The sequence below is a fragment of the Pseudorca crassidens genome, chromosome 7, assembly GCF_039906515.1.
Source record: "Pseudorca crassidens isolate mPseCra1 chromosome 7, mPseCra1.hap1, whole genome shotgun sequence".
NCBI lineage: Eukaryota > Metazoa > Chordata > Mammalia > Artiodactyla > Delphinidae > Pseudorca > Pseudorca crassidens.
In genome coordinates, this window is record NC_090302.1 from 33,827,229 (window position 1) to 33,851,049 (window position 23,821).

At 50.1% G+C, this 23,821-nt stretch overlaps 1 protein-coding gene across 3 annotated transcripts in view; it reads left to right on the forward strand.

Moving 5' to 3' along the window:
• The window catches only part of CORO2A (coronin 2A), a 59,496-nt gene extending 37,593 nt beyond the window's left edge, over nucleotides 1–21,903 (forward strand). Inside the window, exons 3-12 of one of the 3 annotated variants that reach the window (XM_067743849.1) lie at nucleotides 8,565–8,681; nucleotides 11,056–11,205; nucleotides 12,431–12,610; nucleotides 13,346–13,462; nucleotides 14,082–14,186; nucleotides 14,878–14,974; nucleotides 15,898–16,010; nucleotides 16,336–16,426; nucleotides 17,317–17,591; nucleotides 17,968–18,897. In XM_067743849.1, coding sequence (XP_067599950.1) covers nucleotides 8,565–8,681; nucleotides 11,056–11,205; nucleotides 12,431–12,610; nucleotides 13,346–13,462; nucleotides 14,082–14,186; nucleotides 14,878–14,974; nucleotides 15,898–16,010; nucleotides 16,336–16,426; nucleotides 17,317–17,591; nucleotides 17,968–18,054 — 1,332 coding nt within the window. In that variant the 3' untranslated portion in view covers nucleotides 18,055–18,897. The other 2 variants (XM_067743848.1, XM_067743850.1) reach the window with 2 other exon arrangements.
• The last annotated feature ends 1,918 nt before the right edge of the window (nucleotides 21,904–23,821 follow it).

Sequence of the window (23,821 nt, forward strand, 5' to 3'; positions counted from 1 at the left end):
GTGAGGGAACTGTGCCATATCTTGATTGTCAAAATAAACTGTATGCAAAAAAAAAAAGGAAAATGAGTGTTTGGAAGGTGGCTGGATAAAAAATGAGAATACAAAAATGAATTGCATTTTTACATACCAAGAGTGCTTAGAAAATGTAAATATTTTCAGTAGAATAAGAGAAGTGTGAATACCTAGGAATAAATGAGCAAGACTTACTAGGAAAGGGCTTCCCTGGTGGTACAGTGGTTAAGAATCCGCCTGCCAATGCAGGGGACACAAGTTCGAGCCCTGGTCCAGGAAGATCCCACATGCTGTGGAGCAACTAAGCCCATGTGCCACAACTACTGAGCCTGTGCTCTAGAGCCCGTGAGCCACAACTGCTGAGCCCACGTGCCACAACTACTGAAGCCCGCGTGCCTAGAGCCTGTGCTCTGCACCAAGAGAAGCCACCACAGTGAGAAGCCCACGCACTGCAACGAAGAGTAGCCCCCACTCGCCCTAACTAGAGAAAGCCTGCGTGCAGCAACATAGACCCAATGCAGCCAAAAATAAATAAATAAAATAAATTAATTTTTTAAAAAAAGACTTACTAGAAGAAAATTACATAGGATCATTGAAAGACTAATATTGAAGATGCCCTAAGTAAATGGAGATATGTACCATGTTCATGAATAGCCACTTTTTATCCCTCCCCCAAATGTCCACAGCATTCTCCTTTTTATGACATATTCTACAGCACATTCCTTTCTTAGGATATCATGCCCTGAGTACTTTGAATTAGAGTCATTTGGTTTTTCTGGTAGCACCTCCTAATGTACTTGCAATGGGGGGTAAGGGGGGAAGAACTAGTACTTTGCTTACCCATATATCACCTTTTGGGCACACACAGTTGGCGCTTATAAATTTTCATCAATTGAACAAATCTGTTCTCCATTTCTATACTTTTGCCATTTTAAGAATGTCATACAAATAGAACCATACAGTATGTAGCCTTTTGCACTTGACTTCTTTTACTCAGTACAATTCTCTGGAGATTCATCGAGGTTGTTGTGTGTATCAACTGCTCATTCTTTTTTATTGCTGAGTAGTATTCTGTGGTGTGGTTGCACACAGTTTGTCGAACCATTCTCTGTTGAAGGCCATCTGGACTGTTTCCAGTTTGGAGCTGTTAGGAATGAAGCTGCTATAAACATTTGTGTACAGGTTTCTTTTTATTTCTTTTTTAAATATTATTTGAATTTATTGTATCATGAATATCACTAACAAAACATCAGAGGGGAGAAGGAAGAGAATTTATACCTAAAAGGAATCAATTCAAGAAGTAGAATAAACATAGCAATATAAAAATATTAATTAGAAAACATACTTCAATATACAGGAATGGTCTCTTGTGGAACTGAAGTTTCATTTGTGTGTACAGGTTTCTGTGTGAACATAAGTAAGTTCATTTTTCTGGGATAAATGCCTAGGAGTGCAATCTCCCTGGATCATAAAGTAGTTATATGTTCAGTTTTATAAGAAACTGCCAGGATATTTTCACAAATATTTTTATAGCATAAGCAAAATATTACATGGAACATACTTCTAAAAAGTTCTTTGCTGTTTATCTGAAATTCAAATTTTACTAGGTATCCTCTATTTTTATTTGCTAAATCTGGCATCTCTATTCCCAGGTGATGCCAGTGCTGCTGGTTTACAAACTACATTTTCAGCAGCTAGGCTCTATTCTAGTTCTTTTTTTTTTTTTTTTTTATTCTAGTTCTCTTTTATCATTAGGAAAAACTTTCAAACCCAAGGTAGGTTAAAAACATATAATGAACTCTTCATACTCAGATTCTAGAATCTTGAAGACTTTGCCACTCTTGCTTCATCCATCCCCCTTTTTCCCCTGAAGGTTTGTTTGTTTGTTTTTTAAGATTTTTTTTTTTGATGTGGACCATTTTTAAAGTCCTTATTGAGTTTGTTACAATAGTGCTTCTGTTTTATGTTTTGGTTTTTTTGGCCGTGAGGCATGTGGGATCTCAGCTCCCCGACCAGGGATCAGACCTGCACCCCCTGCATTGAAAGGCGAAGTCTTAATCACTGGACCGTCAGGGAAGTCCCCTCTGAAGTTTTTTTTTAAAGCAAATCCTGGACAGTTTGTCATTTTACCCCCACAAAGTTCAGTTTGCAATTCTAAAAAATAGTAACATTTTCTGACATATCCACAATGCTAGGATCACAGCATCAACAATATCTCCTGTGCCAACCGATTGCCTGTTACGTAAAAATGCCTTTGACCGCCTCATAAGTGCCTCTTTGCACCTGGTTTGTTTGAATTAGGATCAAGAAAGGTCCACGCATTGCATTTGGTTGGCATTTTCTTAAGTAACCACATCCAGTGTGACGGAACAGGGGGCAGAGGCTGAGAGAGGGAAAGGACACACATGCTGGTCCCATCATGCAGTGCTTACCTGGGCAGATAGGCCTGCGGGCCCTTTTTCATGTAGTCAGCGGGGACAGGGCTTATGCTCTGCCTTTATTAGCTCATTTTCTAGGAAGTATTGCTCCATCGTACAGATGAGAATGCTGAGGCTCAGGGAGCTGACTGCCTGAAGGACCCTGAGCAGGAAGGGTGAGGACCCAGACCTGGGCATGGTCTTGGGCCCCACTCTCATTCAGCTGACCTGCACTCCTGAGGTTTACCTCTGGTTTACATTGGCTCCTTGTCAGTTACCAGGGATTAAGTCCCATCCGGGCACAGAGAGTGTTAGTAAAGGAAGGAAGGAAGAGACAAGCTAGCTAGTTCTTTATTGGAAAGAGGATTGGAAGGTGCCTGGCCTCACCACCATGTCCCAGAAGTTATTCTCAGAAGGGCCAGGCTGTCCCAGGTGCTGTCAGGTGTCCCGAGGGGAGTGACTCCGCAGTCCTTTCCTCTTGCACGCTGAGGCCCAGGGTGAGCCCCTTGCAGGGTGGCTCTTGCAGCCTAGGCAACCAAGGGCTGTGCTCTGGGAACAAAGGCACGGTGGGAAGGTCTGGGGACAGGCCCGCCCTGAGCCTGGGGACATGCCAGGTTGGGCTCTGGACCCTGGCGCCCGGCCTACAGCAGACCCACTGCATCAGAGTGGGAGGTGGACTTTGCTGTGAGGTGTGGAGGTCGGGAGGAATGCCAGCAAGAGCAGGCAGAGCCCTGGGGGTGTGCCCTGCAGCATCACTGGGAGTGGACCAGGCCAGAGTCGGCCATGGGCCTGACACATGGCGAACAGGTGCCTGGGAGCAGGGGTTAGGGGAGCACTTCACTGCTGTGCTCTTAGAGGCCAGCTGGACCCTTCTTAAAGCCTATGTCAGACCATGTCACTCCCTTGCCTAAACACCTCCCAGGACCCCCCATTGCCTGCACACAAAGTCCTGACTTGCTCATCAAAATCCTTCATCCCCATCCCAGCTGACGTTTTGAACCTTAGAGCCTTCCACAGCATACACCTGTCCCCTCCACACTCAGGTTCCCCTTCTAGAAATGCAGGATATAGGCTAGTCGATTTTACTTTTTCATTTGGGGGGAAAGTCTCTTCCAGTTCTAGGAGTCTATTAAGCCTGGAAAAGAACATGTTCAAGGAATGGGTCCTCTGCCTTCAAATATCAAGGAGCTGGCCTTGGGGCCGGGGGAGTGGGATGGGAGTGGGGGTATCTATGGGGTCCCGAAAGACAGAGCTAGAACCAGAAATGGAGAGTGAGGGGAGCAGGGAGGGCCACAGGGACGCTACACCAGGCTCCGAGTAAGAAGCGCTTTCTCACAGTTCAGCAAGGTCTAAAAGTGGAATAAACCAGCTAGGGAGGAAGTGAGCTTCCCATCTCTGGAGGTAACCAAGCAGGGTTACCAGATAGCCTCTGCAGTTCACCACTTTCAGCCCTGGGTGTGGGGTTCTATGGTGAACATTCCCCATGCTCATCTGTGTATGTGAGGGGAGGGCTGATGAATGACGCTCTGCCCTAAAGCTTCCTGGGAACATGATTTGCATTTCAGCAGCACGTGTGTTCGCAGGATTAGGGAACACTCCTGTCATCTTTCCCCTGCTCAGCTGTCTCTTCTGGGGAGCCCTCTGGCTAAGTCTCACCCCCTCTAGTTAGGACATGACTCATCTGTCCACTTGTCCATCTCTCCATGGGCATCTCTCTCTGTGCAGGGTGACTGTCTCCATGCCCACAGCCTCTCCCCTCTTCTCTGACCTCCTCTACTGTCCTACCCATCAATGTACCTTCCCTGCTGTCTGCTTTAGCATCCTCTCTGCTTAAAACCTACCTAAGGCCCAGCCTTTCTGGCTTGAAATGCCTCCCCTTCACCATAGCCTGGTCAAAGTCTCCCTTTCTTTAAGGCCCAATTGAAAGGCCTCCTCCTCCAGGAAGCCTTCTTCGATTAATCCCCCCAGGGCCTTTCTTCTGCCTCTGTTTCTCTCTGTGAGCCCTGAGTACACTACATCCTGTCACCTCCACAGATTGGAGGCTCCTGCAGGGCATGGACCATGAGTAATTCACCTTTTGCCACCACTTGCACACGGCATAGGACCTGGCACATAGTAGGTCCTCAGTGAAAGGCCTCCATGATGCTGATGATAACTATGGTGTGAGGATAGCAAGAGGCAGACCAAGAATGAGAGGAAGCTTTCCCAGTTCTCATGGTTCTGCCGTGGATGGAGTGACTCTGATTGTCAACCCTTCCGACCCCCAGCTTCTGCATTATCAATGGGGATTTTTGCACTACTTCCTGGGGTGGTTGGAGGTAAATCAAATAATATTAGCAGAGCCCCTAACACAGGGCCTGGCACATAAATGACTCCCTAAATTATGATTCCTGAAGAAAATACTTGCAAACCTGTTCCTTATAGATGTGATAATGTTCTTGAGTCCGTCAGTGGGACCATCAAGACATCAATTTATCCACTGAGGGCCCCCCTGGAGCCATTGCCCATCAGTTGTGTAGGAAGTGATAGGAGCCTCCCATGGAAGCTTGGCCTCACACTAAGTACACCCCTGGGCCCCTCTGAAACATACTGAGCAACAATAAAACTGGGTAATTGTGATTAATTATTATCACAATTAATAAATGTGTGAGTTCTGATGAACTTAAACTGGTGAATTTCCTGACAGCTTACCATGTACCAGGCAGAGTCTTTTTCTTTTTTTTTCTTTTTTTCTTTTTTTCATTTGGCCGTGCTGCGTGGATCTTAGTTCCCCGACCAGGGATCGAACCCAGGCCCCAGCAGTGAAAGCGCTGAATCCTAACCACTGGACCACCAGGGATTCCCGAGGCAGAGTCTTAAGCACTTTATGTGTATGAACTCATTTAATCCTCATACCCACCCTATGAGATTCTACTACTGTTGCCATTTTGTAGAGGAAGAAACTGAGGCACAGAGAGCTGAGGTCACTTGCCCCAGATCACACAGCACTAAGTGCTGTAGCAGGGATTCAAACCCAGGAAGCCAGATCAGCCTGCCTGCCTAACCTCTTCTACACTGTGCAGCCTACTTCTGCCTCCCATGTCCACCTGGGCTGTGGGGAGGGTCTCCCGAGGCCATGACTCTGATGCTGTTCTGGGGATAGCCGGCTCCCTGTGAGCCCTAGCGGTCACAACAATAGCCCTACAGCCTCTCCCATCCTGGCAACTGAGGTCCTCCACCCACCTGGCTCTGCCTTATGGGTCCTACAGTCCCATTCACTCCGTCTGCCCCAGGGCGGCCCCTCAGAGACTCAGAGGTGGCGTCTCTCCAGGCTGAGCAGCTGCCTGGGGTCTACAAGGAGGGCGGGTGTATCTCCTCTGAGTTAGAGCCTGCACCCCCGTAAATCAGAGGCCTGTCCCTGGCTGACTGCTGGCCTAATGGGCTGAAAGGCAGCAGTGGCCTCCTAATTATAAATGTCCCTGCCCTGACAGGGCTTTTAGCAGCCCGGTCAATAGCCCATCAGACTGGCTAATGTCTGTTAATGTCAGTCCTCCACACAAACCCTTTAAGACACAGAGCCTGCCAGCCTCTGGGGAGGAGCAGCCATCCCTTGCTTGCTGAGAAGGAAGAGAAGCTGTGTGGGGCTGGGGCCTCTGCTCTTAGAGGCCTGGGAGGAGCGCCCATCAGAGCCAGGCAGGGCTCTCAGGCACCTCCAGGTCTGAGGCAGACAATGTACAGAGGCTCTCTTCCCTGCCCAGGGGCTCATTTTCTCTATCCATGGAGGAGCCAGACCCATCCAAAAGAAATGGAACTTTTGCTCACCTCCTCACACATCATTATCAAATGACACAAGTCCAAAGCCTTTCCTTTATTTTCTCTCTCTCTCTCTCTGAATGTGTATGTGAAAGTATTCTTTTTTCTGAACCCTTTGAGGGTAAGTTACATACATCTTTGCTCTTTATCCCTAAATACTTGTGTGTTTCCTAAAAATAGGAATATTCTCTTAGGTAACCGCAGGACATTGTCAAATTCACTCAGTTTAACGTTGCAACAATACTTTAATCTACCATTCACATTCCAGTTTGTCAAATAATGTGCTTTATAGCGTTCCCCCTCCAGGAAGGGATCCAGTCTAGGGTGAGGTTTCTGAGACCCTTTCCCGAGGGGCAAGATCGGAATTGGGCAGAGTACTTCTGAAGGGGAGCCCGGGACCACAGCCTGTTTGCAGAGCTACTAAGATGCATGCATAAAACCGCCGTGAACCAGAGTCTCGGTTGACTGTCCTCTAGTTTACCAGGGGTGAACAGGGGTGTCCTGTGTCTGTTCTCACAGCAGCTCCCTGCTTTGCTGCCCTAGTAAGCAAGGCCAGGGACCATCACTGGTCTTTGCTTCATCTCCCTTGGGCACGGTCTCAGGACGTCCCACAAGAGTGCAGAGTTTGGGAGGTGAGGGAAGGAGAGACCGTGGGTATTCCCTGAGCTCACTCTGTTCTTCAAAATTAATTTTTAAATATCATGAGACAGTTAGTTCTGTGAAGTCAAGTACTACGTCTTATGTTCACCCAGCACCTCACATAGGGCCCATCCCCTAGGTTCCTCGTAAAGATGTGGTGAATGGGTGGGTGTTGGCCAGTTTTCTTCTCCACTTTCTCCCTCACTTAGATATAAAAGTGGAGCCTTCCGGTGGGTGGGCTGCAGAACCTGAGGCTGGCTAGTGGATGTGGCGGTGCCTGCGTTGGCAGGCAGAGGGCCTGGTCCTGGTCCCTGTCCTGCCAGGGCAGTGCAGTGTGGTGTGTAAGATGTGTGTGTTGGTCCCTGCCAGCTGCTGGTTTCTGTGGCTGAACTGGTGTAGTTGTCCCATGGCCCAGGAAATCTCAGCTTCAGGGCTGTGTAGCCTGAGCTGTGAAAACTGTGTGTCCTCCTATCACCTGGACAGGAATTCTCAGAAGGAAAGAGGGGAAGGGAAGAAAATGCTCTTTCTTTTTAATTGAAGTATAACTCACATACCACAAAATTCACCACTTAAGTGTACAATTCCATGAGTTTTAGATGTTCACGTGGTTGTGTAACCATCACCCCTAATTTGAAAATGATTTTATCACCCCCAGAAACCCCACACCCATTAGCAGTCACTCCCCATTGCCCCCTCCCCCCAGCCCTAGGCAACCACTGCTCTGCTTTCAGTCTTTATGGATTTACCTATTCTGGATCCCACCGCCCACCCCTGTCCCCCCACTGCATGGCCTGTGGGATCCTAGTTGCCTAGCCAGGGATCGAACCCAGGCTCTCGGCAGTGAAAGCGCTGAGTCCTAACCACTGGACTGCCAGGGAATTCCCCCTATTCTGGATTTTTCATATCATTATTCAGGGTTCTGAATTCCAGGTACCAGGGGGTGTGTTCATTTGCTCAAGCAGTGAAACTACATCCGGTACATCATCTAGTGGAATCATGCGGTATGTGGCCTTTTATGTCTGGCTTCTTCCACTTAGCATGATGTTTTCAAGGTTCACCCACGTCAAAGCATGTGTCAGTACTTCATTCCCTTCTTTGACTGAATAATATTTCATTGTGCGAATATACTGCATTTCAGATATCCATTTATCCATTGATGGACATGTGGATTGTTTCCACCTTTTGGCTATTATGAATAATGCTGCTGTGAACATTGGTGTACAAGTCTTTTTGTAGACCTATGTTTTTACTTCTCTTGAGGCTATACCTAGGAGTAGAATTACGGGGTCATGTACTAACTCTGTGTAACCTTTTGAGGAGCTGCCAGACTGTTTTCCACAGTGGCTGCACCATTTTTGCATTCCCACCAGCAGTATATGAAGGGAAACGTCCTTTTACTGAACACCTACCCTGTGCTAGGCACTGTGCTAGACCCTTCCCACACCTCGTCTCTTATGATCCTCACATGAACGCTCTGAAATACCTATCATCGCCTCTATTTTACTGAGGAGGATACTGAGGCTCAGAGAAGCGCCGTGACTCCCCCAGGATCACACAGGGGTTAGTGGTAAGTCCTAGATTCACTCCCAGTTCTGCCCCGTACGTTTTCTTGTCTACTCGGTGATTGCTGCCCGAGGGACCCTCCAGGTGCTAAAGTGGAATTAGCCCCCTCCCTCCCCAACCTTCCTGGGTACTGTTTTACAGACGGGAAAGTTGGACCCCCACTACCCAAAGGTCTGCGGGCACAGAGGGAACGTCTTAGACGTCAAATGGAACCCTTTCAATGATTTTGAGATCGCCTCCTGTTCTGAAGATGCCACGGTGAGTGTCAGTGCGTGAGGCGTTTCCCTTTCCCGAGAGGAGTGGGACTGGGGCAGAGGGAGATGGCATGGTGTCTAGACTCAGCTCTGACGTTCCTGATTCCTTCATCCTTCACGAGGTGAGGTCACTGTGTGCGGAGGGGGTAAGTTAGATTGAGGAGGAGAAGCTCTGGGCTCCGTGGGACTCGGGGTACCACCCCTCCTCTCTATGGGTCTCAGTTCCCCCATCTATAAAATGAGCATAATAGCTCCCAACCGTCTAATGAAAATCCAGTGAGATTCATTTCCCAGTGCGAAAGCCCATCTTTTGGGGGAACTGTAAAATGCTGTGAAGGGCATTTTTACTGTGGCCTGAAAATATTGTGCCACATAATCTCATAGACAGTGGGGAGGGAAGATTTAAAAGGATAAGAGTGGGAGCCTTAAATGAATGTGAACACCAAAACCATCCCAAAAGCTTCAGTCCCACCAACTTTTTGAGCCCCTGTTCTGTACCAGGATCACAGTCCCTGACTCCACAACGTTTGGTGTTATTTATAATATATTCTCTGCCTACTTCTAAAACTCAGCGGGTATGGCTTAAAACAAAAGACACAGATATGATCACATGATTGAAATAAGGATGAAAGTCATAGTTACCCTTTATTGTGAGCCCATTGTGTTCCTGACTCTCATTACACGTATCACTTCACTCAGTCTTCCCAGCAACCCCACAAGGTAGGATGTTTTTCTGATGCAGAAGCTGAGGATCTGAGAAATGTGGCAATTTGCCCAAGGTCACACAGTTTGTGGAGGCAGAGCCAGGGTTCCGACTAAGGCCTGATTCCAGAGCCCAATCTTTTTCCACTGAGCTGTTCCACTTCCCTAAAGAGCAGCAGCCACAGATGGAGGAATTTAACTATGGAGGGTTGCAGCTGTTGAATTCCAGGCTTAGCTTGGAGCTGCCTGGCAGCCAAGGCAAAAAAAGGAAATAGCCTCACTGTCTGATCAAAGGAAACAGACCCGTTCATAGAGAGAAGCAGGTAGAAAGTTCTAAGAGGACTTGTATCATTTTCCATATGAGGGTTGCTGAGGAACATAATGGACAGTGTCTGCCGATGTGGCTTCACCAAAGGGACAGCTGGGCCCTGTGAGAACTGACCTTGTCTCCAATGAGTGTAGGGCTTCTGACAGGATATCGAGTATCTGACTCTGTGTTCACTCCTGGAATACCTGCCCTTTCAGGCCTGCTTTGAAGGCTTCCTTCAAGGTCTTTATTAAATTCCTAGCTAGCCTCATCACCCGTCCCTTCCCCGTTGCCCTGGGGGCAGGAAGAGTGGACACAACTATTGGGAGTGGCAGGGATGACCCTCTAGCTCTGAGGGACGGTGTCTGTTTCTACCAAACAGGCCTGCCCAGAGTCTGTCCTCCAGCCAGGTCCAGTTCTGTTTGGTAACAGCCCTGACCAGACTCCATCTATCTGGAGCCTGGCACTATTGTGAGGTTGGCTTTCCGTTTTAAATCCAGGATGACCAGGAAATAAATGCTGAATTAAAAGAGAAGTCTACCTGAAAGCCCATAGATCCTAAGAGAAAGAGGACGTACAACCACATAGGGGCCTGAGAGCCCTGCAGGACAATAAGGGACGTTAAGTCAACACCGGCCTGGGCTCTGTCACCCTTTGTAGCATCCTCTGTTCCTCCGTTTGTATGCCTCTGTGATGGGGAAATGACTTTCTACCATGTAAGCCCCTTCCATCCTCAACAACACTGCTCTAGAAGGAAGCCCCAGCCCCTCCTCCCAGGCCCTCACTGTGGAATACAGGCCTGTGACCCCATCCAACCCTGCCTTCTGGCCTTTAGTCTTCCTCTTCCGGGCCATCCAAGGGGGCCCCTGTAACGGAAGTGGTTGGGGGTTATCCCTGCCCTGTCCTGCTCCAGAGGCTGCGCTGGCTCCCTGGCTCCCTGGCTCCCTGAGGAGATAGCATAGACCCTTTCTCCTGGCATTTGAAGCTCTACCCTGAGCCTTGGGGACCAGGAGGGGGTAGAGCACTGTACTTTGAGGGGCATTCTAGGCTGAGAGGCAGGTGTGCTCTGACATTCAGCCTGGGAATCAGGCCTGTGGCCCATCCACTCACCCACTGCCTCAGATCGCTAAGAATGGCAAAGATTACCAGAAGCCTAGGCTCATCTCCAGCCCCTGCTTGGGCTGGAGGACCTTGGCAAAGCGCCTGTCTCTCTGAGGGGCCCCAGCTGCCTCTCCATTGAGTGAGAGGTAGACACAGAGAGAGCTCCCCCGGACTGTCTGCTGAGCACTGCCAGTTCTGCGGCTCAGGGTCGTGGACGGCCAGGGTGACCCCAGCTAACCCTTCCCTTGGACCGTGTCTTCCCTGACAGATTAAAATCTGGGACATCCCCAAGCAGCTGCTGGCAAAGAACCTCACGGTCTGCAAGAAGGAGCTGGTGGGCCACGCCCGCAGAGTGGGCCTGGTGGAGTGGCACCCCACAGCCGCCAGTATCCTCTTCAGCTCCGGCTATGACTACAAGGTGGGTCTGTGTATTAGTTTCCTAGGGCTACCCTGACATGTGACCAAACTTGGTGGGTTAAGACAACAGAAATGTATTCTCACATAGTTCCGGAGGCCAGAAATCCAACATCAAGGTGTTAGGAGAGAGCCATGCTTTCTCCGAAGTCTCTAGGGAAAAGTCCCTCTGCGCCTCTTCTGGGTTCTCGTGGCTCCAAGCGTTCCTTGGTTTGTAGCTGCATCACTCCAGGCCACCTCTGTCTCCTGCCCTCTTCTCTTGTGTATCTATACATCCCCTCCTCTTCGTGCAATGACACCAGCCATTGCATGTAGGGCCCACCCAAATCCAGCATGACCTCACTGTAACGCATTACACCCGCAAAGACCCTGTTTCCAAATAAGGTCCCATTCTGAGGTCCCAGGTAGATATGAGTTTGGTGGGGGCGGGGGGGTGGTGGAGACACTATTCAATCCATTAGTCTTTCTGGAGGGGATGGGCTGGACCCTGCCCAGAGATGCCTCCCCCTGCTCCATTGATTTCAAAGCTAGCAAGCTGTGGGCCCTGTGGATTGGGAAAATTCACAGTAGAGGAGACCTAGATTCTATTCCCACTCCGTCCCTGACTTGCAGTATGACCTGGGAAAGTCCCTTGTCTTCTCTGGGCCTCAGTTTCTCAGTCTGCACACAAATGGGGTTGATGTGGGATGGGAGTGGTTGAGAGGTCCTTTACCCCGTTCTGATCAGAAGTGCTCTATTATCTATTTATGTAGGGTGTGCTACTGCTTATGGTTGTACAGTTTATCTGTACACAACTCCAGGGGGCGCTATTCGCATTATAGACTACGGGAATGGGTTGCCCTGGAGCTGTGCAGTGCACAGCCTGTGTAGCTAAACATGGCAGCCCTTGTTATCTGTGTGGTAGAAACTGTTGCTAATGACTGTTTGAAACCCCCTGGACTATCTGGTCCCCTGGGGTCCTCCCAGCATGGATGTTTCATTGCTCCAAGCAGATGGCGTTTTCTTTTCACTGCCAGATAGCCTGACTCCCCACTTCCCCCTCCTGCCACGTGGCAGCTTCAGCCAGCAGACCCATCCTCCCACCCGAGGCCTCTTGGCCAAACTGCCATCTGTGGCTTCCCTCCCGGGGATACCGTGTTTCACTGCAGCCTGGCTGGTGCGTGACTGTGGAGGCCAGGGCGGGGCTCGGGGGGATGCACTGTGCTCAGAGCCGGCTCTCTGCCATGCAGGTGATGGTCTGGAACCTGGATACAAAGGAGGCTGTAATCATGAGCCCCGTGAAGACAATTAACTGTCACCAAGACGTGATCCTCTCCATGTCCTTCAACACCAACGGCAGCCTGCTGGCCACTACCTGTAAAGACCGCAAGATTCGGGTTCTCGACCCCCGAGCAGGGGCCGTCCTCCAGGTCAGTGCTGGGCTGGGGTCTGGCTTGGGGTCAGAGGAGCAAGGAGTGGAGTGGGCATGGCAGGGTGGGGGAGGTCTGAGAACAGGGCAGTAATGATGTTAATGTTCTGGCCAAGCCTTCATGCGTGTTTATCCCCATCTGTTGGGGGGGTGTAGAATATGTCATACCCATTTTTCAGATGAGAAAACTGAGGCTGAAGAGAGGCTAAGGGACTTGCTCACATTGAAAGCTGGGACTGGAACCTGGTCTAACTCCAAAGCTTGTCATTGTGCCTCACCTCTGTCAGGAGGCATGACATGGGGTCAAGAAACCTCAGGGCACCACTGTTATCCACTGTGTGACCTTAGACAAGCACTTTCTGATCTCTGAGCATCTATTTTCTCATCTGCAACAATGGGCCATTAATCCTTCCTCTGGGAGGGTTAAATGAGATATCCCAGGTGACAGTGGCCACCCAGCTCTATGCCTTGCATATAGTGGATGCTCAATAATAATCTTTTAGCAAAAACATGGAGCTGGGCCGAAGTTTACCTCTGTCCTAGCTCAGAGAAGGAACTCTCAACAAAAATAGTGGGAGAGACTTTATGTGGATGGGAGAGACCCAGGAAGGCTTCCTGGAGGTGGTGCCTCTGGAAGGATTCTCCAGGCAGAGCTGGGCTGAGAAAAGAAGGCATTCCAGGCGGAGCAGCAGCATAAGCAAAGACAGGGTGTCCCTGACCACACATGTCCCTCCAGGAAGCCAGCTATAAGGGGCACCGGGCCAACAAAGTGCTATTTCTGGGGAACCTGAAGAAGCTGCTGTCCACGGGCACATCCCGATGGAACAACCGGCAGATGGCCCTGTGGGACCAGGTGAGTCTCCCAAGCAGCCCCACCAGCGCCCCTCACCAGCGCCACACCTTGTGCATCTTGTTGTTCAAGGAAGGGGAGGGGTCAGGACCCAGGAGAAGCCTCGACGTGGGGGAGGGGAGGTGGCTGAGTTTGGGATCGGGACTTGGAGGTGGGGGGGAGGGCAGGAGAAGGAAAGGGCCTTCTAGGCGGAGGGAACAGCTGGAGCAAGCCCTTAGAGTGAAATAGGGAGGTGTGTGGGCAAGAGGAGCTGCCTGTTCAAGGTGGGTGGGGGTGGGGATGGGGAAGAAGACCAGGCCAAGTAGTATTGATTTCAAGGAGCACTTGGCCGGAGTTCGACAGATCGCTTCCTCTCTGTCGGAATCTCCTTGCATTATAGTAGATATAAAACAGGAGGAGGGGGGCTGGAATGACATCATGTGTATGAGAAATGATTCGTTAAAGGTAAAATGCTAGCAAGGGAAAAGGAGGTGGTCTCTCTCTCTCTCTCTCTCTCTCTCTCTCTCTCACACACACACACACACACACACACACACACAGCCCTGTGACAGGAATTCTTAGCACGACCAAGGGGCACTCCATGAGTGACCCATAGGCCCTCCTGGTCTCCCTTCCCTTGCAGGATGACCTCTCTGTGCCTCTCGCAGAGGAGGACCTCGACGGCTCCTCAGGCGTGCTGTTTCCGTTCTATGACTCGGACACCAACATGCTCTACGTGGTGGGGAAGGTCAGTCTGACACGGGAGGGAGGTGGCGGCCTGGTGCCGTTGGGGTACGGGACAGGGGCAGGGACAGGCAGGAGTGGCTAGATACTCTCCCCCTGTGGTGAGCCTCGCCCCTCTCTCACCTTCCTGGCTCCACAAGAACACCTGGGACCAGGGCTTTGCCTGACACCCTGAGCTAGTCCCTCCCAAGTTCTGGGTCCAGATAAGGAGGGACCAGTCGGTGTTTTCTGTCAGGGGCACCTTCAAATTTGAGGCAGAACAGGTCTTCACTGGGTAAGACTATCTTGTACTTGGCATCCCTGGCCCCTACCCACCAATGCCAGGAGCAGCACCCACCTCCCCCCCCCCAGTCATTATGACAGTGACAACCAGAAATGCCCCAGGGTCTCAGGAACCCCACTTCTGACCTTGGTGTGTGGCTCTCAGATGGGAGTGGGGTTCAGGCCTGTGCTCCCAGAACCTCTGCCTTGGAGGCATCTGTGTGGGCTTTGGGTCATGGTTGTGGGGACTAAGTGTTAAAATGAGGTGCCTTGGTGCCCTGCTGCCTTGGTGGCAGTCCTCTGCTCTGCCCTTGTGAGAGGCGGCTCTGCCAGCTCTTCACTCACAGTCCTCTCCAGGTTTCTGCTGTGTGGCAGTGGGGACCAGGTGGGGGGCTGATGGGGCCCGGCTCTGAGCGGTGCCCTCCCCTCCACAGGGAGACGGGAACATCCGCTACTATGAGGTCAGCACCGACAAACCTCACCTGAACTACCTGACCGAGTACCGCTCCTATAATCCACAGAAGGGGATCGGTGAGTGCGGGACACTGAGGCCACTTGGGGCCTGGGGAGACGGGGATGAGTCAGGCCTCGCCCTAGAGGGCCCCTCACTGGGGAGGGAGACAGCGGGTCAACGCTCTGAGTCATGGGAGCTCTAGTTGAGGTATGTGGGAGGTTCTCTGGGAGCACACAGGAAGAAGTCCGGGAGGGCTTACTGGAGGAGGCAAGACTTGAAGAGCCAAAAGGGAAGCAGAGCACAGCATGGGGAGAGGATGAAGGTGTTCTAGCTGAAAGTTAAGCAGTTACAGCAGTAGCAAGGAGTTGGGGAACACTGACCTAAGAGAGGTCCTACTTTTTAAGTGTGTTTAGGGATTCAAGACAAAACAAAACAAAACAGGATGCAACTATATGCCCTCTACAGGAAACCCACTTATATATAAAGACACAGCTAGATTAAAAGTAAAGATGGAGGTACTTCCCTGGCGGTCCAGTGGTTAAGACTCCGTGCTTCCACTGCAGGGGCCATGGGTTCAATCCCTGGTCGGGAAACTAAGATCCCGCAGGCCACGCTGCACGACCAAAAAAAAAAAGTGAAGATGGAGAAAGATAGTATGCTAACACTGATAATCAAAGGAAAGCTGGCATTGCTCTAATAAGAGCATCTGGGTTGGGAGCTATGGGGAGGGTGATGGAGGGCCTTGAGCAGAGCACACTTTCTGTAAAAGTTTAGCTAAAATCCTTGAAGGTAGGGGAGAAAGTCTGAGGATTTCAACCTCATTTCCCCAGCTCGGGACCTGGTCCAATGTAGGACTGTTTGTTAAGGGAAGGATAGTGGAAAGAGGCTGGTCTCTGTTCACTTCCAGGTGTTCAGCCTGGCTTTGCCACTCACCCTGGGTCCCCGGGGCCCCAGCCCACCCTGAGGAATCTCTTGGCCCTCCTTGGTCATCTCCCCACAGGTGTTATGCCAAAGAGAGGTCTCGACGTGTCCTCCTGTGAGATCTTCCGCTTCTACAAGCTGATTACAACCAAAAGCCTCATTGAGCCCATATCCATGATTGTACCCCGGCGGGTAAGGGTGGTGTGAGCCGTCTCCGAGGGAGGTAGGGAACCCCTCCTGGAGAAGAAGGACCCCGGGACCTGGAGCCTGGAGCCCACGCCCCTGGGGGAGCAACAGGGAGGCTGATGGCCCCTCCTCAAGGGGAAGCCTTTCTCGTGGTCAGCACACTGTCCCTCCCACCTCTGCTCTTGAGTTGCTCTGTGACGTTGGACACATCCCTTTGCTCTCTGGGCTTCAGTTTCCTCAACTCACAGGGATTGGGGGGAGTCTGCACCCCTGGATCTCTAAGGGCCCTCCCCCACCATCCCAGCTCTCACTGTCCTGACTTCTCCTGCAGTCGGAATCCTACCAAGAGGACATCTACCCGCCCACGGCAGGTGCCCAGCCGTCTCTGACGGCCCAGGAGTGGCTCAGTGGGATGAATAAAGGTGAGGAAGGCAGAGAAAAGGCCTCGGCTGAATGTGGGGGACAACGGAGCGTCCAGTGGCCCCAAGTAGCTGAGAGGGGTTTGGCTGGTATTTGTGTCCTCCCGTAACCCCAGAGGACTGGTCCTTGACAGTCGGTTCCCAGTGGTTAGGATGGTCGCATATGGGTCCAGGAAGGGAGGGGCTTGTCCCAAGTGGCTCAGGAAACTCCCTCCGAATCAAGGGATTTTGCTCCAGGGAAAACATCTTTAAATTCTGGGCTGTGCAGAGTGACGGGAGAGTCTCAGCTGGATGCCCCATGCCCATCCTCCCGCCACCTCTGCAATTACTCTTTGACCCCAGAAACCCTCTAGGCAGCAGCCCCCGCCCGGGCCCTTCTGCCCACTCTGCCTGCCCTGACTCTCCCTCCCTGGCCTGTCAACATAAGGGCCTGCGCAGGGGGAGGCAGTGTGTGCTCCCACCCCTGCTGCAGCCCCCGGAGCTGCATGCCACCCCCTCCCTTTTATGTGTAACCCTTAGACAGTCTCGCTCCTTTCTGGGCTAGGTTTCCTCATTGTAGCCATGTTGCCTGCCTCCCCTGCTTCTTGGGGTGTTGGGAGAATTCATGAACTGGTAGATGGCAGAGTGCAGTGCAGGCGCGAGGGGCCCGCGGTATTCTGGGGCAGTCCCTACAAACCAAGCCTCGCTTAGATAATCACACGAGTGTGTATTTGCACTCTGCTTGCCCTGGTCTGTGGGTTTGTGCCTGTCTGCGTGTAGCCATATCGCCCACACGTGTCATGTGTATCTCTGTGTCTCCGTGTGGCTTGTGTGTGTCTGCGTGTGTCAGTGCCCCCCATGCCCACCTGCTCAGGGGCACTCAGTCCTCACCCAGCCCTTTGCTTCCCTCCCAGGGCCAGTCCTGATGTCCCTTAGGCCTGGCTCCGAGCTGCTGAGCCCCCAGCCTCTGCCCCCAGAGAGACCCCCCTCCAAGCCCAGGCCCCACACCTCGCCTCGCCTCTTCAACCAGACAGAAAAGCTGGCTGCAGAAGATGGAAGGAGGCCCCTCTCCCTGCTGGAGGAGAGGGCGCCACGGTGGGTGGCAGAACACAGACTGGAGGAGAAGAAAACTTGGTTCACAAATGGCTTTGACATCTTCGAATGTCCCCCACCAAAGACAGAGAACGAGGTGCGAACGAGGGTGGGGTAGGCCTGCCAAGGGAGGGGAGCAGCTGTGAGCAGCTGGGGGGCAGCAGAAAGTGAGGGGCGAGGAAAATAACCAGCTGTGTGGCCTGGCCTAGCCCCTTAACCCACTTTGCTGATTCACTCACAAACACGTCATGAGCACCATCTGCGTGTCAAGATGGTGGGTTTACTTACAGGTGGTAGGGAACCATCTGTAAAATGCCGAGGGTTTGACTTGGTAGGTAGTAAAGTCCTTTCCACTTCTGATGCTCTAGGATTTTCTGTGCGCTCAGAGTCAACATTTGTTAAGTGCCTACTGTGTGCCACGCCCTGGGTAGGTAGACACTTCAATATATCATCTGACTGTATTTTCTCAACAGCCCTGGGCGCGTGTAGCAGCTAAGAACACAGGGGTTGGGGTCTCACAGAGGGATTCTGATCCTGGCTCTACTGAGCGCTACTTCTAGGACCTTGGACGTGGGGGCTGAATCTCTCTCTCTTTTTTAAAATAAATTTGTTTATTTATTTATCTATTTTTGGCTGCGTTGGGTCTTCGTTGCTGTGCGCGGGCTTTCTCTAGTTGTGGCGAGCGGGGGCGAGTTGCGGTGTGCAGGCTTCTCATTGCTGTGGCTTCTCTTGTGGAGCACGGGCTCTAGGTGCGGGGGCTTCAGTAGTTGTGGTGCATGGGCTCAGTAGTTGTGGCTCGCGGGCTCTAGAGTGCAGGCTCAGTAGTTGTGGCGCATGGGCTTAGTAGTTCCGCTGCATGGCTGAATCTCTCAGCTTCAGTTTCCACAGTGGTGGAGTGGGGGTACTAATACTACCACCCTCGGAGGGGTGTTGTTAGCACCCAGTGGAATAACGAAATCCTTAGGGGGGACACCCAACATCTAGTACCGTTCTATACAGTGGCAACAGTTATAATAATGCTGAGGTTAGTTTTCTGATCCCCAGTTTCCAGAGGAGGAAATTGAAGTTCAGAGAGGGTAAGTAAACTGCCTGAGGTCACATAGTTTAGCGGTGGTGAAAACTCCAATCTCCAAGACTTCAGGGCTAAGTATCCTTTGCTCTACCCATGGGGGAATCTAAGGAGGCAAAAAATGTCTGAAACGTCAAGACTTTTTGATTTTCATTAATTGGGTGAAGAAAACTAGGTTTTTGTAAAAGATCTATGCCATGGCTGTCCCCTCAGGCCTCAGCCACGTAAATGTAATCACCCACCTTTCTGAGTCAAAAAGGGGCAATGTTTAATGCTTTCTGCTGGTGTCCTGACCCCAGGACACCCAGGTGACCTTCCCCTCTGCTCTGTGCTTTCCCAGCTGCTGCAGATGTTCTATCGGCAACAAGATGAGATCCGAAGGCTCCGGGAGCTGGTGACCCAGCGTGAGGTCCAGGCCAAACAATTGGAACTGGAGATCAAAAACTTGCGGATGGGCTCAGAGAGGCTCTGAGCAGGGTCCTCTGCCCTCCTCGCCCTCAGGGACACCACTCGGCTCACGGGGAGGTCCGGAACCAAACCACAGGTCCCCCGAGAACAGCCACTATTTCTGTATTTTTTACCAGAGATGAAACTCTTGGTCGCGGAAAGATTCCAGTGGGACCTGGTGCCGATTTTCTATTTGCCTTCTTGAAACAACAGTGTCTGAATTGACTCTTTTTAGATGATACCTTGCCTTCTGTTTAATTGTTTTGAAGGGTCCACGGTAACTTCTCAAGGGGAAGAACACTGTAGAAAGTTAGAGCTGGAAGGTCCTAGGAGGTGAACCTTCCTGTGGTTTTCAAACTGTGGTCCATAGCAAGGGCGGAAGGCTAAGTCAGGAGGGCTGTGCCCGCCCCCGCCTCCATTCCTACCAGTCAGCTCCCCTTCTTTCTGTTTTATATATTAGCTTCTATGGAATACATAATTCTGCTACTAAAAAAATATTAGAAGTTTGAAAACCAGTGACGTGGCCCAACTTCCTTATTTTACAGGTGAAGAAACTGAGGCCCAGAGAGAGGCAAGTAATCAAGGTCCCCAGAGAGTTCATGGCCGGGCTGGGCTGAGCTCCTGGTCTCCTGGGTCTGCCTTTCTGCGGCTTATGATGCAGCAGATGTGCAGTTCTCAGCCCACAAGGCAGGAATCTGTTGGTTCTGGCCTCAGCTGTGCCCCTGAGTTGCTCAGTGACCTCTTGCAAATCATTACCTCTCTGGTCTCACTTTCTCCATCTGAACAAGGGGGACCCTGGAATGCACTGCCCTCTATAGGATCTGCCACCTGAGATAAGAAACCTTGGCCTTGACCTAAGGAAAACTACTTGTAGGGTGATGATCTGGGTTTGCTGCAGGAACTCCAAAGATGTTGACAAAGAGGCAGAGGAAGTTTAACTTCAGGGAAGTAAGTCAGGGTTCAGCCTAATTGTAGAACACAGACGGGAGGCCATCCTCTCTCTCTTCAACCAGAATCAGCTGAATATGGGCAGACACTATCCCTTATGTGGGGATGCAGACAGCAGAGTGGTGCCCATGGCTACTGACTGCCACCACCAAAGCCCTGAGGTCGCAGAGCCTGCCTCCTCCAGGATGATGTAGGCAGATTTCAGCCCAAAGTAATAGAAGAGGTCCCCAGGAGGTAGGGAGACCCAGCCTGGAAGTGTGCCGGCAGAGCCCCATGGCTGCCCAGCCATGAGGGTTTCTGGAGAAGGATGACTGTACTAGGCAAGGAAGCGGGACCAGATGGCCCTGACTTCCCTTGCAGCCTGAGAGTTTTTCTGTGTCCCTCCTTTGTGAATCTGTATTCTGAGCCCTTTAAGGTTCTCTCCTTCTCAGTGGTCAGTACAACAACCCAGCTAGAGACGGGGAATGTTGGAAGTTAAATGTGCCCCTCTTTACCAAGGCTATGCAGACGATGAGTTTGTCCATTGCACAGGGCGATCCTGGAGCTAAGATGGGAACTGCAGGAGGCCACCTAGCCTGGTAGGTTTCAACCCAGGCTAGAATCCCCTTAGAATCCCCTTAGAATCCCCTTGGGAGCCTTCAGGAAATACAGATACCCAGGCCCAACCTCAGACCAACTGGAGCCGAATCTCCAGAGTAGGGCCTGACCTTGTGTGTGTTTTTATAAGTTCCCAGGTAATTCTGCAATACAGAGAGGACAGAGACCCGCTGGGCTAGTCCCTCTGTACCTATTTGCAGTAAAGATGAGGACAGTGAGTGCAGACAGGATCTGGGACTTCAACCCTGTCTTCTAAGTCCATGCTAGAAACTCCTAAAAAAAGTCAAGAAGCATTGTCCTGGGTGTCTCTGGGACCCAGACTGCAGCACAGTGAGGGCTCTGTGCTCCCGACTGCCCCCTCCCCGAGCCATGGCTGCGTCCCCTTGTTTGCCCACACACACCAGGTGCCCATGTTCCTTGTCGGGTTTACTCAGTCACTGGGGCCTGCCAAGCTTGCCAAAGGCCAAATCCCAGGCATTGTCAGGGGAGCAGAGCTCCACTGGATGGGGTTACCTTTCCCACCTCATTTGCGGCCAGCATGTCACAGTTTACAAAGCACTCCCACCCTCAATCACTGACACATTCTACTCTAATACGGGTCAGCTAGGTGTTATTATCCCCAAGTTCAGAAGAGAAGACCTAACCTCAGAGAATGAAGAATCATCAAGCCCAAAAGGCACTGGCTGCAAGGCATGGAGGTGGGGCCAGTCTGGAGAGCTTCCCACATGCCTCCTCGACACAGAGACATCCCTTCCTTCTCAAGCTTTCCCCACCCCTGAGGGACCCAGACCTCGTGCTTAAAAACAATACGAAGGCATCCATGAACAAACTTCTTTTTCCTTCTTTTTTTTTTTTTTACATCTACAATAAATTATTTAAATTATTTCACAGCAAGGGAGAGGGATAGGTAATTTTTATCAGATATTTTTTTAAGACATTTTTTAAAATTACATTTTTGTTCTTGACTGATGAAGTGGAACTCGCCCAGCATTTGCAGGGCCCTCAAGCTCAGGGCAAGCGGAATGTGTACTCATCTCCTTACTCCATACCCTAGGAACCCCCTGACTGTTGACTCAGGAACTTTCTGAGAATGAAGACAGCACTGGGAGATGAGCTTTGGGGTGTATCCACCTTAGCTCTACAGTCATTGAGATTGTATCATAGAGGGAAGCAGGAAGTCAGAAATCAATCTATGCTTTTAATATGAAACCGTGCCTGAAACAGTTTGATTGTTTTAATATTGTTTCTGAAATTCCTTGTACCTTTGTAAAAAAAAAAAAGTGAAAATAAATAGATGTGGAATAGTGCAATGGAAAGAATGGAACAAAATAATAAACAACATCTTCCTAGACATTTTAATGCATGGAGCTTACCTTGATTTGTTTCACAAATACCAATGACAGGTTCCCCTCGATATATGAAAGTAGAGGGTTCTTATGAAACCTTTTGCAAGCCAAAATGGCTAAAGTGAAGAATCAGTTACCTTAACACAACTTGCTAACGGACACACAAAATAAGTCCAGATAAAGCACAAATGCTCACAGGCACAGTTCAAAGCTAAGACTGCTTAATGTTGAGATGCTGAGTGTAGTTCCTGGGGAAGGAGCTTGGTGGTGCCACTCCCACTGCTTGGGGTGCTAGGGGGTGCACCAATGCCTCTATAATAGCTTGCTGTAAAACAAACGCTGAACCTATTTTCACTTTTTGTCTTTTCTCATAAAAGCGAAAATCCTCTTCAGATTTCTTTCCATTAGTGAAAGCAAGTACTAATGTATGTCTTTTGTGAAAGCAAGGTGGCAGAAAGTGAACTTTTGGAAATACCCACTTGTTTGGGCCAGAATCCAAGCTGGGAAACAGGCAAGAAAGACTTGGTTCCTACCCTCCAAAGAGTTTTTAGTCGTGGTTGGAAGGAAGGGGACATTCAGGCTGCTCTTGGAGGAGAAGCAAGGAAGGCTTCTTGGAGGAAATGATACTTAGGCAGAAACCTGAAGGATACATAGGAGTAAACAAGGCAAAGGGCATCTGGGGAAAAGAGTGTTCCAAGCAGAGAAAACCAGCTGTTCCATAGTCTGGAAACAAGCAAAGGGTGGAGCATAGACAGGGCAGAGATCATGAGTATTAAGGGCCAAGGGCAGACTTCCCTAGTTGTCCAGGGGTTAAAACTCCATGCTTCTACTGCAGGGAGCGTGGGTTCAATCCCTGCTAGGGGAAGTTCCACATGCGAGCGGTGGGCCAAAAAAAAAGAAAGGAAAGAGCCAACGGCTTTGAGGTGGGAGCTGAAGCTTTTTTCCCTAGCTTTATTGAGGTATGATTGACAAAAATTGTATATATTTATGTTGTTTGTGATTTCTTGAGGTGTATGTGGTAATGATTACGATATGAATACATTGTGAAATGATCACCACAATCAAGTTGATTAACACATCCATTACCTCACGTCCTTACCATTTTTTGTGTATGGTTGAGAACATTTGAGATCCAATCTCAACAAATCTCAAGTGTACAATACAGTATTATTAACTATAGTCACCATGCTGTACATTAGATCCCCAGAACTTATGGGTTCTGTAACTTAAAGTTTGTACCCTTTTCCCCCACCCTACCCTTTTCTGTGAGCCCCTGGCAACCACCTTTCTACTCTATCAGTTTGACTTTTTTTTTTTTTTTTAGATTCCACATATTTAGGTATCATACAGTATTTGTCCTTCTCCGTCTGGCTTATTTCACTTAGCATAATGTCTTCCTGGCTCATTCATTTAGAAAATGGCAGGATTTCCTCTTTTAAGTCTGAATAACATTTCACTATATATACGTGCATATACCAAATCTCCTTTATCCATTCATCCACTGATGGACACTTGGGTTGTTTCCATATTTTGGCTATTGTAAATAATGCTGCAATGAACATGGGAGTGCAGATAGCTCTGATATACTGACTTCATATTCTTTGGATATACACCCAGAAGTAAGATTGCTGGATCATATGGTAGCTCTATTTTTAATTTTTTGAGGAACCTCCATAATGCCTGTACCACCGTGGATGCTGAGACTTTAGCGTGGGGGCAGGTGGAGTTTCCAGAATGTTTCTCACAATTGCGGGAATCGTTATTTCTCTTGGGGATAGGGCAAGAGAGAATTAAGGGAAAATGAAAAGTCTAGGTAATGCATAGCATCCCGGAAGGCCACAGCCAACTTTGGTCCCATCCACAGGGCTGCAGTTTTCTGATCATGACTGGACGAGCGTCACTCAGCGGGGAAGCCCACCT